This window comes from Vigna angularis, chromosome 3, assembly GCF_016808095.1.
Source record: "Vigna angularis cultivar LongXiaoDou No.4 chromosome 3, ASM1680809v1, whole genome shotgun sequence".
Taxonomy (NCBI): Eukaryota; Viridiplantae; Streptophyta; class Magnoliopsida; order Fabales; family Fabaceae; genus Vigna; species Vigna angularis.
The window spans coordinates 16,908,917-16,924,467 of NC_068972.1; the positions used below are offsets into that span (position 1 = coordinate 16,908,917).

The window sequence follows — 15,551 nt, forward strand, 5'->3', positions numbered from 1 at the left end:
AAAATGATGACTAGTTCTGTCAGTATTTGCCAGTTTGAGATTATTGAACATCCTAATCCTGGATGTTTATATAGAAAAACTTTTCTCAGAAGATCCATCCCCACATACCAGAAAAAATAATATCTACTAGTGAAACAGAACCTGTATTAATTTATCAATAAAGACAAAAAATGAACTAACAATTCATCAAACAGAGCAAAACATATAACATTTTCTGAGAGTTGTAAAAAGAACATATATTAAGAGGATTGAGAAAACACATATCAAATTTCTTGATCTGATATTATGTTAATACTGATAGATAAGGAAGCTTATATGAGATGGTCCAAAATCTAGATACTCTGAAACAGGCAAAAACGGGCTCATCAATGCAAACAGAACTGAACTTGAATTGATTATGGTTCATTTTACAATAAACTTAGCTGTACAAAAGTACCGTTAATGACATGAGGACTAAATTGCAATTTTCAATCTACTCAATAAAACATCCACATGATTTATTCCCATAAAAGTATATATACATCTGACGGTAACAAATGATGCATCACCCGTGTGACATATGAGTTGGACTTATCCTAGTCTACTCCGTTTGACAGAGATCCATCTGTGGTTATAAATTTCTCATTAACGACACCTATTCATTCAGTACTAACAAAATACAATAATTTGGTGAAGGAGTGGCACTTAGAAGGTAAGAAAGTTTCACCCGAAACTAGAAGGAGAAAGTGCTCCTAACATTGGATTAGACCCTCTACCATGCTCCTCTGCCTCTGAACCCCCAATGGAGAAAATGTTCATTGTGTTGTTCATCAATGTGCTTGTTTTCAGTGCCTCTGTGGTGACCACAGAGCAGAGTCATGTCTCAGCTGTAGGAGACCCAGGAATGAAGAGAGATGGTCTGAGGGTGGCCTTTGAAGCTTGGAACTTCTGCAACGAAGTTGGTGAAGAAGCTCCTGACATGGGTAGCCCGAGAGCTGCTGACTGTTTTGATCTTTCGGGTAAGCCAAATCACATGACACACAAACACAGTCCTATAAATTTTATTACTTCAGTTTATTGTATGTTTGATCTTCAATGTTGTGTCACATGTTCTGCATGTTATGTTGTCTTCTGATTCTGTAATCTCCCACATACTTTAGTTTTTTTGTTATTTTTTTTTTAACAAATCTGCATTGTGCTTTCTTTTGTTGAGAATTGTGAGTGGTTGTGATGGCCAGGTTCTCTGATTCACAAGGTCACAGAAGCTGATAACAGCCTTGGCGTGGGGGAGTCGTTTCCTGGCCTAAAGTTACAAAATATCAATGATACAGACCTTTATGCAGCTGAAAAGGAACTGTATTTGGGTTCTTTGTGTGAAGTTGAAGACACCCCAAGGCCATGGCAATTTTGGATGGTAATGCTGAAAAATGGAAACTACGACACCACGTCCGGGTTGTGTCCTAAGGATGGAAAAAAGGTACCCCCTTTTAGTCCGGGACGGTTTCCTTGTTTTGGACAAGGGTGCATGAACCAACCCATCTTGTGCCATCAGCAGACACAGCTCAAAGATGGAAGAATGTCAGGGGGATTCAGCGGTACTTATGATTTGGATTCTGATTGTGGGGGTGAACACGATGGTGCATCTTACTATGAGGTAGTTTGGGAGAAGAAAGTTAATGTTGGAAGTTGGAAGTTCAAACACAAGCTAAAGACTTCAAAGAAATACCCTTGGTTGATGTTGTACCTTAGAGCTGATGCAACCAAAGGATTCTCTGGAGGTTACCACTATGACACAAGGGGAATGCTAAAAACTGTGAGTTGAAGAATTTCAATATTTCCATTTCTGTTTAACTGATAGTTTAATAAGAAAACCATACAATCTACTTAAAATTTGATGATTAACCATTTGGGTTGGTTCGTGATTCAGCTTCCGGAATCACCAAATTTCAAGGTGAAGCTGAGGATGGATATCAAGCAGGGGGGAGGTTCGAAGAGTCAATTCTACCTTTTAGACATTGGAAGCTGTTGGAAGAACAATGGTGCTCCTTGTGATGGAGATGTACTCACTGATGTCACCAGATACAGTGAGATGATCATCAACCCTGAAACCCCAGCTTGGTGCAGCCCCAAAGGCTTGGCTAACTGTCCACCATATCATATCACTCCAGACAACAAAAAAATCTACAGAAATGACACAGCCAATTTCCCCTACTCAGCATATCACTTCTATTGTGCTCCTGGGAATGCTGAACACTTGGAGCAGCCAGTGAGCACATGTGACCCTTACAGCAACCCTCATGCACAAGAGATTGTTCAGTTGCTGCCTCACCCTATATGGGGTGAATATGGCTATCCCACTAAAAAAGGTGATGGTTGGGTGGGGGATGCACGGACTTGGGAACTGGATGTTGGAGGGCTATCAAGTAGACTCTACTTTTATCAGGTCAATAATTGAACTACTATTGTAGGATTTGGAATCTAATGAGTCACCACGCATTATAACTTATCTTCTCATGTGATGCAGGACCCAGGAACTCCTCCTGCCAAAAGAGTGTGGACATCTATTGATTCTGGTACCGAGATATTTGTAAGCGACAAAGATGAAGTAGCAGAGTGGACTCTTAGTGAATTTGATGTCATTCTAACAGAACCAGGGACCAACTTTACAGATAAGGCTGAGAGAAAGTAGTGAGGAACAATGATTGTAAGAAAAATTATTCGGATTTTAGATTGTCCACAAAGTGTACACTTCTAAATCCTAGAGGTGCTTCAACTTGATTCACAAAAATAAAAAATTGTTTCGCAAAATCTTAATTTGGAGTTTGAAGTTACCACCACTAAATAGCGAATTTGGCAAAATCATGATCGGGTAGGGTTTGTATAACATTTTGTATCCCAGATGATGATTTGGTAGAAATGGAAAAAGAGTTGTTTTATCTTTGGTTGGGTGTGCAAACTATAACTTGAACACAACCTTAAAGTAAAATGATTTCAATAACTTTTTCTTATTCCGGCATGCTTGATGTTTGGTTTTCGTTCTGATAGTGTTTTAGTAGGAAATTTTTAGAGATAGAAGCTTTGTAATTAATCTTGCTGGTGGAGCAGAAGCAATTACCACATGGCACAACAGCTTCAGCTTTAAAAGTTGAGCACTTTTACAGCTATTTCAAATGGAAAATTTTTTTAACACCAATTTGCACCGGTTCAGAATCCAACTTTAAGAAAATTTTGATCATAAAAAGTTAACTTTTATATTTATAAAGATTAATTTTTGTATTTATTAAAAAAATTAAAAAGTAAAGTAGTAGATGAGAAAATATAAAGTGTATGTTAAAATTTATTAAGTTCAAAAATAAGATCCATATGAAATCCTCCCATGTGTTTAAATGTCAATTTTTTCAAAAAATAAAACTGTTTGTTTAAATTACAGATATAAAATCTTCAAAATTTAATTATTCAAATAAACTCATCTAATATTCAGTATTCCGTTTTGTACTATGATAACAACTTTTTAATAATAAATAACGTGTTACATGTATATTTAAAAGGACCAATCACAAACTATTGTAAAAAAAGTTGTTAAAATATATTTTTCTTCCAAAAAAAATGCCGAATTTTTTTTCCAGAAACAGAATGGCTTCTTATTTTTCTTATATAAAAATAATAAAGAAGAAGATTTATAATAAATAAGTAATTAATAAAAAAATAAATAGTATTTGTAAGATGTTTAAATATGTATATTTTTTTGGTAACTTACTAGCGTTATAAATTATAGTTTAATTATTTATTAAATGATTAAAAGAATTATTAACCAAACTTAAACATTAACATTACAGGAGTAAATAATCAATGTAAGTGACTGAAAAATGTTATTAGTGTACATTGATAATTTGACGTTTAAATAGTAAATTATATTTCTAATTAATATACATTTAATTGCTATAAAACATTTTCTAACGCAAAAAATATTATTATATGTTTATTTAAGTATAAATTTTTGAAGTAATAATATTAAAATAATGCAATTTAAAACTCCATTATGTATCGTTTTGACTTTTAAATAACTATATTATTTATTTTATTCTATTATTACTTTAAACGTAAGAGTTAAAAAATCTTACCTCATATAATTAAACTCGTATTAAAAGAAATGTTCAGTATTTTATGTTGAAAAAATAATTAAAAAGCATATTAATTCATTATTAAAATATATTAATTATTAATATATATATATATATATATATATATATATATATTATAAAAACTATTTAGTGGAACTTTATACTAATATTTTAAATATAAGAAACAATAATTGACATTATTTAAATAAACGGATTTTAAACTTATTCAATCTTAAAACAATAATTTAAATAATATTACACACCTACCTTTTATTTATTTATATTTATATCATTGAATTCATTTTTAGTTATCCACCATCATTTATTTACTTCTCCAATCATACACACAGGTCATATGTATAAATTTATAACTATGTGACTTAATTTATTTCCATATAAGAATTGATTATGTTTATTAATTTATAATTATTTTATTTAATTTAGAGTTAATATCTACTTAATCTTTAAACTAAAACTTTGATACATTTTTGTCCATAAACTTTAAAAATGAATTCATATAGTTTTCTTAACTTAGTGGAGTTAATTTTTTCTTACATGTTTAAATGGTATTCTAAGATAACATTTGAATTAGAATGTGTCAAGTAAACAACTTCAACTCCAATTTAAAACATCATTTAACACGTAAAAAAAGTTAATGGTAATTAAATTAAAAGAACTACTTTTATTCATTTTTAAATTTTGAAAATCAAAACTTTAAATAAAGACAAACTCTAATTTCGCATAATGCCCGAATCAATTATATTCAATTGTATTTTTGTAATTTTATTTATTTTATTTTCATTCATACCTAGTTATCTATTTAAAATTTTTTATTCTAGTTTTATTTTCTATTATTTTAAATATCATTATTTTATAATTTGAAACAGTACTTATAAAATAATAATAAAAATAAAGTAAATGTAAATATCTTTTTTTATTCAATGAATTTGAATAAAAGAAAGTTACATATATATGCTCTATTATTAATTTTACATTTTTTTATATGTTTGGATGATTTATAGATTATCGTGATGTAATTTATATTATGACATATATATATATATATATATATATATATGCTCTATTATAAAAAGAAAATTATGACATATCTTGATAATCATGTGATCCTTGAAAATATCTAAGAGTATGTTAATTGAAAACAAGTTTTATGTTTAATTACAATCAGTTGAGACCAACACATATATCAGTGTGTTTAGAAAGTTACACTAGTAAAAAACTCAAGTTATGGTGGAGTCTAAAGAAGCATTTAGCAAGTAGAAGAATATATGAATAATTCAGAATATTACACTGAACTAATATATTCATAGGTCAAACTTTGCACTATCTGATATTTTTTCAACATTGTTAAGGTTAGGTAGTGAATTTTTTTTTCATTAGCTAAAAAATTATTAATATTTTCAAGAAGAAAAAGATTATGATTTTATCAATGTTTTTAATAAGAAATTTTCAACTATCTAGATACTTCTCGATGTAACTGTTGATATTAGATCATCACAAGTGAAATATAGATTCATATTATAAAATGAGATTAAGTATTATGATTGTAGTTCAATTGTAAACATTACTGGCTATATTGTGTGTTGAATTTTTTTAATATTAATATTTAAGACTTAAAAAAAAATTTACCCATTTTTATATGTATTTGTTGTACTAGTAGAAGAAAAAGGTGTTCACTAAAAATTATTAAGAAATATTTTAAGAGATCTTCATCGACTTATGAAAAACTTATATTAATATCCTAAGATATTAAATATGTATATACAATGTTATTTGATGATTAATATTCTTTATGAGAAAATCTTGTTACATATAAAAATAATTTACTTCTAACTTTTAATTAAATAATAATTATTTATATAATAGTTGAAACAAATTAATTAAAAATAATTTAAATAATAAATAAAATAATTTAATATACTATATTAAAAATAGGATTAAATATGTTTTTGTTTTTTAACTTTAAGTGAAAATTAGAATTGGCACTCTTTGAAATTTTGACTAAATTTAGTCTCTCAACTATAAAAATATATGGATTTAGTTAAATTTTGTTAAATTTAATTAACGTTTGAAACACATTTCATAATAACATTTTAATTGTTTACACTGTTTGATACATTTTTTTTAATGTTAGTAGATAAACGCCTTTAAAACCTTAAATAAACTTAACAAAAGTTAAAAAGACTAAATTCACATTGTTCTGAAAATAAATGACTAAATTAGTCTAAAGTTTCAAAGAAAAACTAATTTTCAATTTTCATTAAAAGTTAACGGGCTAAAAATATATTTAATTCTTAAAATTATAATGTTTATAACAATGTAAAATAAAATTGTTAAACATTTAAACAAAATTTTAGAATAGATAAAAAAATATATCAATATATATTAATACGAATAATAATATATTATTAATAGAAAAAAATAAGAAGAATAATTTCACGAGAAAAAATGAAAAAAAAAACACTATTTTTTCTTTAAAGGGGCTGAGGAGGAGGGTAGAGGGTAGGAGTAAAACGGTGCAGATGTTTCACAACAAAATTAAATTGCTAAACAATGCAGCTTTTACGAAATTTAGGTGCAGAACTCGAGTGCGATGGGAACCTACCTACCATGTTTTTGTCACCCACCTAACTTGTTAGGCTGTAAACATTTTCCTTAACACAAGAACATATGTGATGTGATCCATGGGGTACAACATTTGGTAATACGTTGGTTTTGGTTTGTTTGTTGAGCCAGACGTATACGACTATGCATCACAACAATCCAATTAGACCTGTTTTGCCTTCTTTCTTGTTTTGAATGTTGCCAAATTTTTAGCTTAGAAAAAGTGTCAGTATTTTTCTACTTTACAGAAACAAAGTGAACCCATTTCATTGGTTCAGAGTGTAACAAATACAAGAAGGTGCGTGTTGGTAAATTGTGAGCCTAGCATATATTGCTTCCCTAGAAAGAGAATGAGACGAATATTTGTTTTCTCTGTTAACAAAAGTGACATGGTTCTAAGTAAATTTTAGCATTGAAATAAGACTACGTGGTATCTTAACTTTGTCAACCACCACCTCGAAAATAACATTCATTTGTCCCATCTTCATCGTCCATGGCTTCTCCTTCCAAAAGTTCCTCGGCACATTCTCATCACCAACATAATCCCTCTATGCTGTTATGGATTTTCAATAAATGTTTTTGTATACTAAATAAATATATATAAAAAAATTAGTATCAAATATATAAAATTAATTTAAATAAAAAACATTTTAAATTAATTCAAGGCCCCTCCACGAGAATCACTAACTCTTTGATTGATTCAACTTGCGGAAGGGCTTTTCATGGATAAAAGGTCTCTCCATTCAATTAGGAGAAATGCAAAGGGCTTTTTATTATCCTAAAGCCTTTCATTAGCCACAACTCAAAATGGTTGTGGTTGCTTATAACATTTAGCTAACCTTCAAAAACCACTTTTTGACCTATGTTGAGTTACAATATTATAATTGTTTGTTTCATCATGCTTAACTCTAGTGACATTAATAGGTTATTTGACATTTACCTTTATTCTCATAAAATGTTTCAATCCTTGTTTTTTCTTTCATATTCTTTAAGAACGTCTTAATGATATCTCTTAAAATCTTAACATTTTTTTTCATGAACATTGTCACGCATCATAGACTTTGACTCATAAAAGAGAAAAGAACAAGAGAAATTTATGTCTCATTTGGATCACATAGTTTGTTGTAAAAAAAATATAAGAGTAATTATTAAAATCTCTTTCCAAGTCTAACGTATTTAATAAATTATAGTAGGAACAACTCTATCTCTATTATAGCAACTCTTTTAGTCTATCATAATAAACTTATCATTCTTCCTTTCATTGTGTGAACTTGACTATCCTATAAGTACAAATCTTCCAACAATACTTAGGATTTGATTGGTTTAGAGGATGAAAATATGAAAGGATGAATGTGTGAAGAAAGAAGATCAATGATGATTTGGTTATGTGATGTGTGAAGAAAAGAGAAAAACCAAAAGGATGAGAGAATGTTTTCAAAGGGGATATGTGAAGAAATACTATGAAATTCAACATATTAATTATATTATATGCCTAATCAATTATGTTGTATAAAATTTCAATTCAAATATTTGTTTTTCATTATATCCATAGTTAATTATAGGTATAGTTACATATATTTTTTCCTCATTAATTATATTATTATTGTACTATGTCTCTTATAAGTCAAGAAAATATAATCAATGTTAGAGATTTAGACTAATTGTGTAGTCTAGCCCATCACAAGTGTAGGGTTAAGAAGAACATCATCCATATTAAAGGTTACTTCTCATTATAATAATAATATCTCAGATTATAAGTGCAACGGTGCTTGTATTTCTACATTTTTATATGATAATATAAAATTAATTACAAAAATAAAAAAATGTAAAACTGTACGACAAAATTTATAGACTAAAAGTACTTATTAAAATTGGTATATCAGTATAAAAATAAGAAACAATAACAATAAAAGTAAACTTTAAATAACAAAATCTGTACCCGGAAAACAATTATATAATTAGTTTTTTCTCTCTCTTTTTTTTTTATCTATTAGTATGAATGAAATGGAATGCACCAATTAGCTCATGGTCAAAATCGAAAAAATTGACTTGAATTTGGAGTTTGAATCCTATAGAAGAGTAGATAATACGGTACTACCCTTATTTCTTCATCTTTTGACAATTGGGCTGTGCTTGTTACTAAAATTGAATTTTGGAGGGAGTGGATTTGACATAAATATAAGAAGTGGATTTGTGATAAAATATTGATAAAAATCGGTTGTTTAGGAAGATAAATATGGCAAGAAATAAAAGAAAATCAGAGAAAAGTTTATGACAATTAGTAAATAATGCGATGAATTAGATAAATTAAAAAAAAAATATTTTAGTTATTAAAATTAAATGATTATTATTTTATCTTTATAGTTAAAATTAGTTAAAAATAAATATAACTAGTTGAAATTTATTATTTTTATTATTAGTATTAGTATTATTAAAATTATTATTATTACATAAAAAAATTAATATAATTATTATTTATATTATATTAATTATATTATTTATATTACCATCTATGGAACCTTCTCCACGTAAAGTATTGTCATTTTCCACCAGTGCTTCCTCAATCAGTCCTTATGCATCCACTCCATCACCTCAAGCGTGACTGATATGATTTTAAATAGAAGAAAGTTTTCTACTCCTAGGTGTGTCTGAAGTATGGTAATTGTTCAGCGCATTGTAGAATCTAGTTAACTTTCATGCACGCTCATATACACACTAGATTTCAAAATCGGATGAACATACCACCACATCATACACCAACTTTTGAAATTTGATTCTGGACACACAAATCGAATTTCAAAATTAAAAACAAAAATATGCGTTATCCAGCGCATGTTTTGCTCTTTAGTTCAACCACTCACGATTTCAAAATAAGTTGTAACTCACGGGTCAACTCGGTTCACCACGAATTTGAATCGTGTTAGGTTTAAAAAAAATATAATTTTTTTATGCGGACTAGTTCTTAACTCGGCTCACCGGATTGAACCATTAGTGAGCCAAATCTTTGGTGAGCTAGGTTGACTCATCAACCCACCTAATTTAATTTAATTATTTATTATTTTACGTTTTAATATTATTAGTTAACATTTTTTTTATTATAATTGTAGATGATGATAAAGAAAAATATGTTTTAAGAGAGAAAAATATTATAGATTTACTATTCAAGACTCTAATATTATAAATGAACAAGTGATACAAAAATGATAAATATTAAAAACTTATTTGTTCGTAGATGTTTTTGGATTTTGTATGATACTTTTTTTTATTTTGAATTGTCTTTAGAGTTTAACATCATTTTAGTGTAACGTTTATTTAGATTTGAATTAAAAAAATTGTAATTTTTTTTTTAAAAAAATTATAATTAAATAAGTCAGTGAATTAACTCGCTTAACCTACCAACCCGTAGTGGGTCAAGTCGGATTCGAATTTGTTCAGCTCGCTAATAAGTAAGCTGGACGGAGTTGACTCACTAAGTGATCAACCCATGGTGAGCTGGACCGGATCGAACTGGATTACTCATTTTGACTGCTATGAGAAAAAAAAAATACAAATAATATATATTTTCAATTATTTAATATATAATTTATAGGGAAAAAATAAGAAAGACAATAAAAGTTGGAGGTACAGAAAAGAAAACAATGGGATGCAACAAGAAGCTCATGGGCATTATAACTTGATCATTTAGATCTAGAGCCCCAGTTTTCATAGTAGTTGCTGTTAAATTCATCAACCTTTTTGTTTTATGATTTTTCTTTCATTATTTAATTCCAGGCTTTCCGACATAGAAACAAACCTTATTTATCTACTTCTATAATAGAAAAATATCTATTTTGTTCATTGACTTTTTACCAAACTGGTATTACTTTTAATTTCGCACAGATTTAAGAAAATGTATAGAGATGAACAAATCGCGTTTAAAAGTAATGATTTTAAATTAAAGAAGTCGTTTTTAAATATGTATTTAGATTAAAAGAAAACAATTATGTTTTAAAATAAAGATTTTCTTTTTATCAAAGTGACGTTGTAGATAAACTGACTTTAAATCTTTATGATTTTTTTTTTTCAAAAGTAGTACAAATTATAATGACTTCTCCTTTTAAGTGTTATTAACTTTTTTTTTTTATTTTAATTTTTAGAAGTGTTATTAATGTCTGATTCTATTTTATTTGTTGAAAGCATCCATTTCTATTTTTGTTCGTTTTTATGTTTTCTAATAATTTGATTAATGAATTTTTTAAATTATTTATATAATCATATTTTTTATTTTGAGACATTTGTTCTAATAAATTTTCATTTTTTTAAATATAGTTTTGAATAATTTGATTAGTAAATTTTGTAAATCTTTTAAATTTATATACAAACACTTGAGATGATTTTTAATAAATTGATTTATATACTAAAATTAAAAGTTTCTAGCTTTTTATTTTTTAAAGTTTTAGCTTTCATTTCTTTTTAAACTATTTGATTGTCCAAATTTATATATTATTTTTAAAACTAATATCAAAATTTCTTTAAAACTATCATTTTTCTTTCCTATTCACTCTTTTTAAATTCTTATCAGTCTACACATCAATTTAAATATCAAAGTTTATCATAGGAGTTTTGACATAAAGTACTACCATCCTAGCCAATTAGTATTTTATTTGAAGTAAATTCATTTCTACCTCTTTCTCTTGAGTTTATTTTAGAAGTTTTGCCTACATGTATTAAAGAATCCTTGCATGTAACTTGAAATGAGAGTTTAAAATGAATCTCTATTTGATTAAGATTATTAAAATGTATTTAGATCGTTGATTCTAGTTTTTCATATACAGGTAAAGTATTTTGTAAAAGCTAGAATTAAGGAATCTGGTAACTTTTAATTTAAATTAGATTAAATTAATAATTTTATTTTGTGTATGTTAGGTGTAGTTACTTTGATGAAATTGTTGAACTAAACATAATCTTGGAATGATTATTTTTGTGTATTTGCTGAAATTAAAACGATCATATATTAAAAGTATGGTGTTGCTTTAAGTACTATTAGTTTTGTTGAGTTTTTTAAGGAGGATTTCAAATGTTAAATGAAAAAAAGATCATCAATCACATGGTTTTGGTGTTGAGTAAAATGATTGATTTTGATCTTGAACACAATTCTGAATCAAGAAAGGAGTAAGATTATCCAAAATAGATCAATTTGACGATTTGATATATCCATGAAATTTTTGAAATTTCGCAAGCGCATTGGGGAAGGTCCATTAATTGTTTAAGAAAATTTGAAATTTTAAAATTCAAAGAGCTTAAGTCGTACTGCTTGTTGTGAAAAAGACTCTCAGGGGTTTAGGGATTTAAGGGTTTAGAGGGTTGATTGAGTAAAACTCTCATTGAGAAAAATATATAAAAATTTATAAAGTTAATGATGATTGGGTTGTTAAGCAAGTTTGATTTTATTGGACCAAATTATTTTATTTTTTTCCATTATCTGACGCGAGTGAGTTTCTTCGTTTAGTAAAATCAAACTTATGAAAATTTAGTGAACTTAAAGGGTTTTGGTCATATAATGAGTTATGACTGGTTAAATGATTGGAGGAGGTAAGTGAGAGTGAATTTGGAAATAAAATTTTTTAATCTATCAAATCAATCAAATTCTATACTAATTCTCACAGACTTTACTTACAAACTTTACTTCCAAATCCACTCTTACTTACTTCCAAAATCCACTCAAATAAACAACAACAAATTTACCTTCAAATTCTCTCGAATCCACTCAATCACTCTCCCTCAAATCCTTTCAAGTGAGCAGAAGCTAAGAGATAATTTGTTGATCCGAGTGAAGCCGATCATTATTCACTTATCACTAACACGAGTTCGAGTGTTTAAAAAATATAAACAAGTATAGTACGATGATTTGCATAATTCATTATAAAATGTTAATTGATATATATATATATATATATATATATATATATATATATATATATATATAATTTAACTATTTATTTGAGACGTTACATATTTATTAATTAATAAAAAAAATTAAATTAATTTTTTTATTTGAAATAGAAAGATAATTTTTTAATGTAAAAAATTGAAAAAGCTAAAGTAGTAAGTTCTAAAGAGGACTTCATTAAAAAACAAAATCATGAAAGCACCACTTTTATTTAAATGTTTTAAAAATATGGTTTCATTATTTCGTATTTTCGAAGTACTTACTTATCTGTTTACTCTTTTAAAACTTGATCCATTTTGATAAATTTGAATAAAAGTTACGTCTAAAACAACTTTATTCATTATCTTTCAAATAAAGTTTAACTTTTATAAGAATTTGTTAAAAATATTATAAAATACGATACAACAGGTTAGAATGTTATGTTCTGTCAGGTCAGATGAAAAAGAGGCAAAAATAAAAATAAATAGAGTAGTATTATTTACTGTTTGATTCATAAAAATAGAAATGAAAAAATGGCGGGCCCACAGTATTTTATAAACTTTTATTATTTTTACTCAGTGTTATATTAATACAATTTTTATCTTCGAAAATATAATTTGTTTGTTCAGTTTCTCGTTTCTAAAAGGATGTAATATAGTTTCAGCAAAAGGTTTTCTTTTCTACATAACTACTATCTCTTCTTTTATACTAGTAGTTTAAGGTATTTTCAGCAAATCAAGAAAATCACTTATTTATTTTTACTTTTAATACAATTTTAAGTGATTTATCAGTTATATTCGTATTATACCCATTGCAGTTTTTTTTTTAAAATTTTAACATACATTTATGTAATTACATCTGTTTCCTCCGTTATCATAGCTAATATTCATCTCTCCATATCAATTAAATTAAGAGTATAACTGAAAAAAAAGAAGTTATCTTAGAAAATAACATATAATAAAAGAAAACAAATGGTTAAAAAATTGAGAATGAGTAAAAGAGTCCGAGGATATAATTCCCTTATTAGCCTTATGTTTGACTTATCCTTAATTAATATTTTCAACACCCTTTCATTAAGATGTAATACATTAGTTAACGTATAGTACAATTTGGCCTCCCTTGCAAACGGAGTGTAGAGTTTGGAGAAATTCATCAAATTCTAAAGTTGAATGTTGATGTACCATACAACATTCAGCTAGCGAAAAGCAGTACCATAGTACTACAAACTAAAACACAGCAGTACACTTGACATCTCACACATTCCACAGGCTGTTTGTAATGACACATGGACGTTTTGTGCTACCTAGTACCAGTACTCATCACACAAATTTTCATAGTACAGACATCATTCATGTACTGCAAAGTACAAAGCATTTCTCCTACTAAATATAAAGGATGGAATCGAATCATACATGCACTCAAGAGTGACTTTGGTGCTTAATCTAGTTAACAAAATGTCTAATCGGAGAATAATCTTTCTCAGAATGAGATGTTGCTTAATGTTAAGGATGTCCGCAACAAGGTTGAGGTAACAGGACAGAGCAGGGGAACAGGCAGAGCATGGATGGAATCATCAACACAATAGAGCCAAGAAAGTGAGAGTGACAGAGAAATCATCTGTTGTGGTTCTGCTCATGCACTGCCTCTTCCCTGGCTCTGTCTCCTTTTCTCCTTCCCTTATTCCCCTCTTCATTTATTCATTCTGTATGATCTATATGCAAATTTCACAACATACATTTCAAACTTTCCAAGTGATTGAAAAAGATTAGGATGTTATCTGGGTTTTGTTTTGCAGGAATGGAACAAATCGAACAGATTCTCAAACAAAAATCAGGAGTGACATTAAAGACAACGAAATCACAGAGTACACTTGTAACAAGGAGAAAGGAAGAAAATGATTTTATTGAAGAAGAAAAAGAAGGGACTTACATGCTGCTATCTCTATCAGACAAGCACAAGGACTCAATTGAGTTAACTAGGACACAGGGGTGAGGTTCTCCCACTCCCAGTTCATGGTCCAATTTTCCAGATTCTATGAGATTTAAATCCTCCAAAAGAAATACATATTGTTCTTGAACTTCCCCTGCACTCTTTTCTCCTCCCACCATGGCTGCCACAATCTCCCACCGTTCTGGGTGGTTCTCATCTACCACGGCCAAAGCCAGCTCAAACAACTTGTTCTCCTTCCAACTCCACCCACACAAGCCCTTAGGAAAATCATCCATGCCACTGCTTTTGGATGTCATCTTCAGAGAACTATGAAGATTACCATAATACCATAATTCAGTTACATTATGGTATTTGTTTTTGGAAGCGCTCGGGGCAGTCAGATGCCTGCAATGACCAGAAAATTTGCCTTTTTTTTCGTGTTCTACAAAGGCCACACGAGATTAATAAAACTCAAGTTATGACAATGAAAGGTTGATTCTTATGGCCGAAACAGCAAAAAGATAATTAGATAGAGACAAAATGTAGTACCTCTATTGATTTCTTGCAAGAATTAGCATCTCCGTTTTATTTTATGTTGTTTTACTTTCAATTGAAATTTCCTGCACTTGAAGTCATGCGATGTAGGCGGCTTTATGTGGAAATTTATAGCCAATAACTGGAACATGAAAGAAGAACGGTGACAAATAATCCGCAGTTTTCTATCCACGTTTTTCTTTCTTTCTTCTCCAACTTTCAACATTTTACGTTGCAAGTATGGTAGGTGAATTTGGTGGCTTAAATTTAACGTTGCTTTACCTTTCTGCTAGATTCGAAATGATTCGATGTCTCACCTATCAGACCGAGGTCACTTTCCATAGTTGAAAGCGAAATTAGGTAAGATATTTTTAATTTAACAATGTTTAAGATATTTTTCCATGTTCTAATCAGCAGAAGAAATATTCGTAATAGATTTAGAAACATTTTTAGGAATC

The 15,551-nt window shown here is 28.5% G+C and overlaps 2 protein-coding genes across 2 annotated transcripts; one reads left to right on the forward strand and one right to left on the reverse strand.

Moving 5' to 3' along the window:
- The first annotated feature begins 665 nt into the window (after positions 1-665).
- On the forward strand, positions 666-2,920 carry LOC108324909 (uncharacterized). Its single transcript, XM_017557857.2, has 4 exons — positions 666-998; positions 1,218-1,792; positions 1,907-2,422; positions 2,504-2,920. The coding sequence occupies exons 1-4, from the start codon at positions 782-784 to the stop codon at positions 2,666-2,668; spliced, it is 1,473 nt and encodes a 490-aa protein (XP_017413346.1). The 5' UTR covers positions 666-781; the 3' UTR covers positions 2,669-2,920.
- An 11,588-nt stretch (positions 2,921-14,508) lies between these two features.
- LOC108325196 (protein RADIALIS-like 3) lies at positions 14,509-15,386 on the reverse strand. Its single transcript, XM_017558218.2, has one exon. It carries the CDS (start codon positions 14,874-14,876, stop codon positions 14,556-14,558), a length of 321 nt encoding a protein of 106 aa, XP_017413707.1. The 5' UTR covers positions 14,877-15,386; the 3' UTR covers positions 14,509-14,555.
- Positions 15,387-15,551: the final 165 nt, after the last annotated feature.

Excerpts from the sequence above, each read along its gene's own strand:
- LOC108325196 (XM_017558218.2), bottom strand. The coding sequence starts at position 14,876 with ATGACATCCAAAAGCAGTGGCATGGATGATTTTCCTAAGGGCTTGTGT.
- LOC108324909 (XM_017557857.2), top strand. The coding sequence starts at position 782 with ATGGAGAAAATGTTCATTGTGTTGTTCATCAATGTGCTTGTTTTCAGT. Across the intron at positions 999-1,217 it reads TGACTGTTTTGATCTTTCGG|GTTCTCTGATTCACAAGGTC; the intron begins GTAAGCCAAATC and ends TGTGATGGCCAG. Across the intron at positions 1,793-1,906 it reads CAAGGGGAATGCTAAAAACT|CTTCCGGAATCACCAAATTT; the intron begins GTGAGTTGAAGA and ends TTCGTGATTCAG.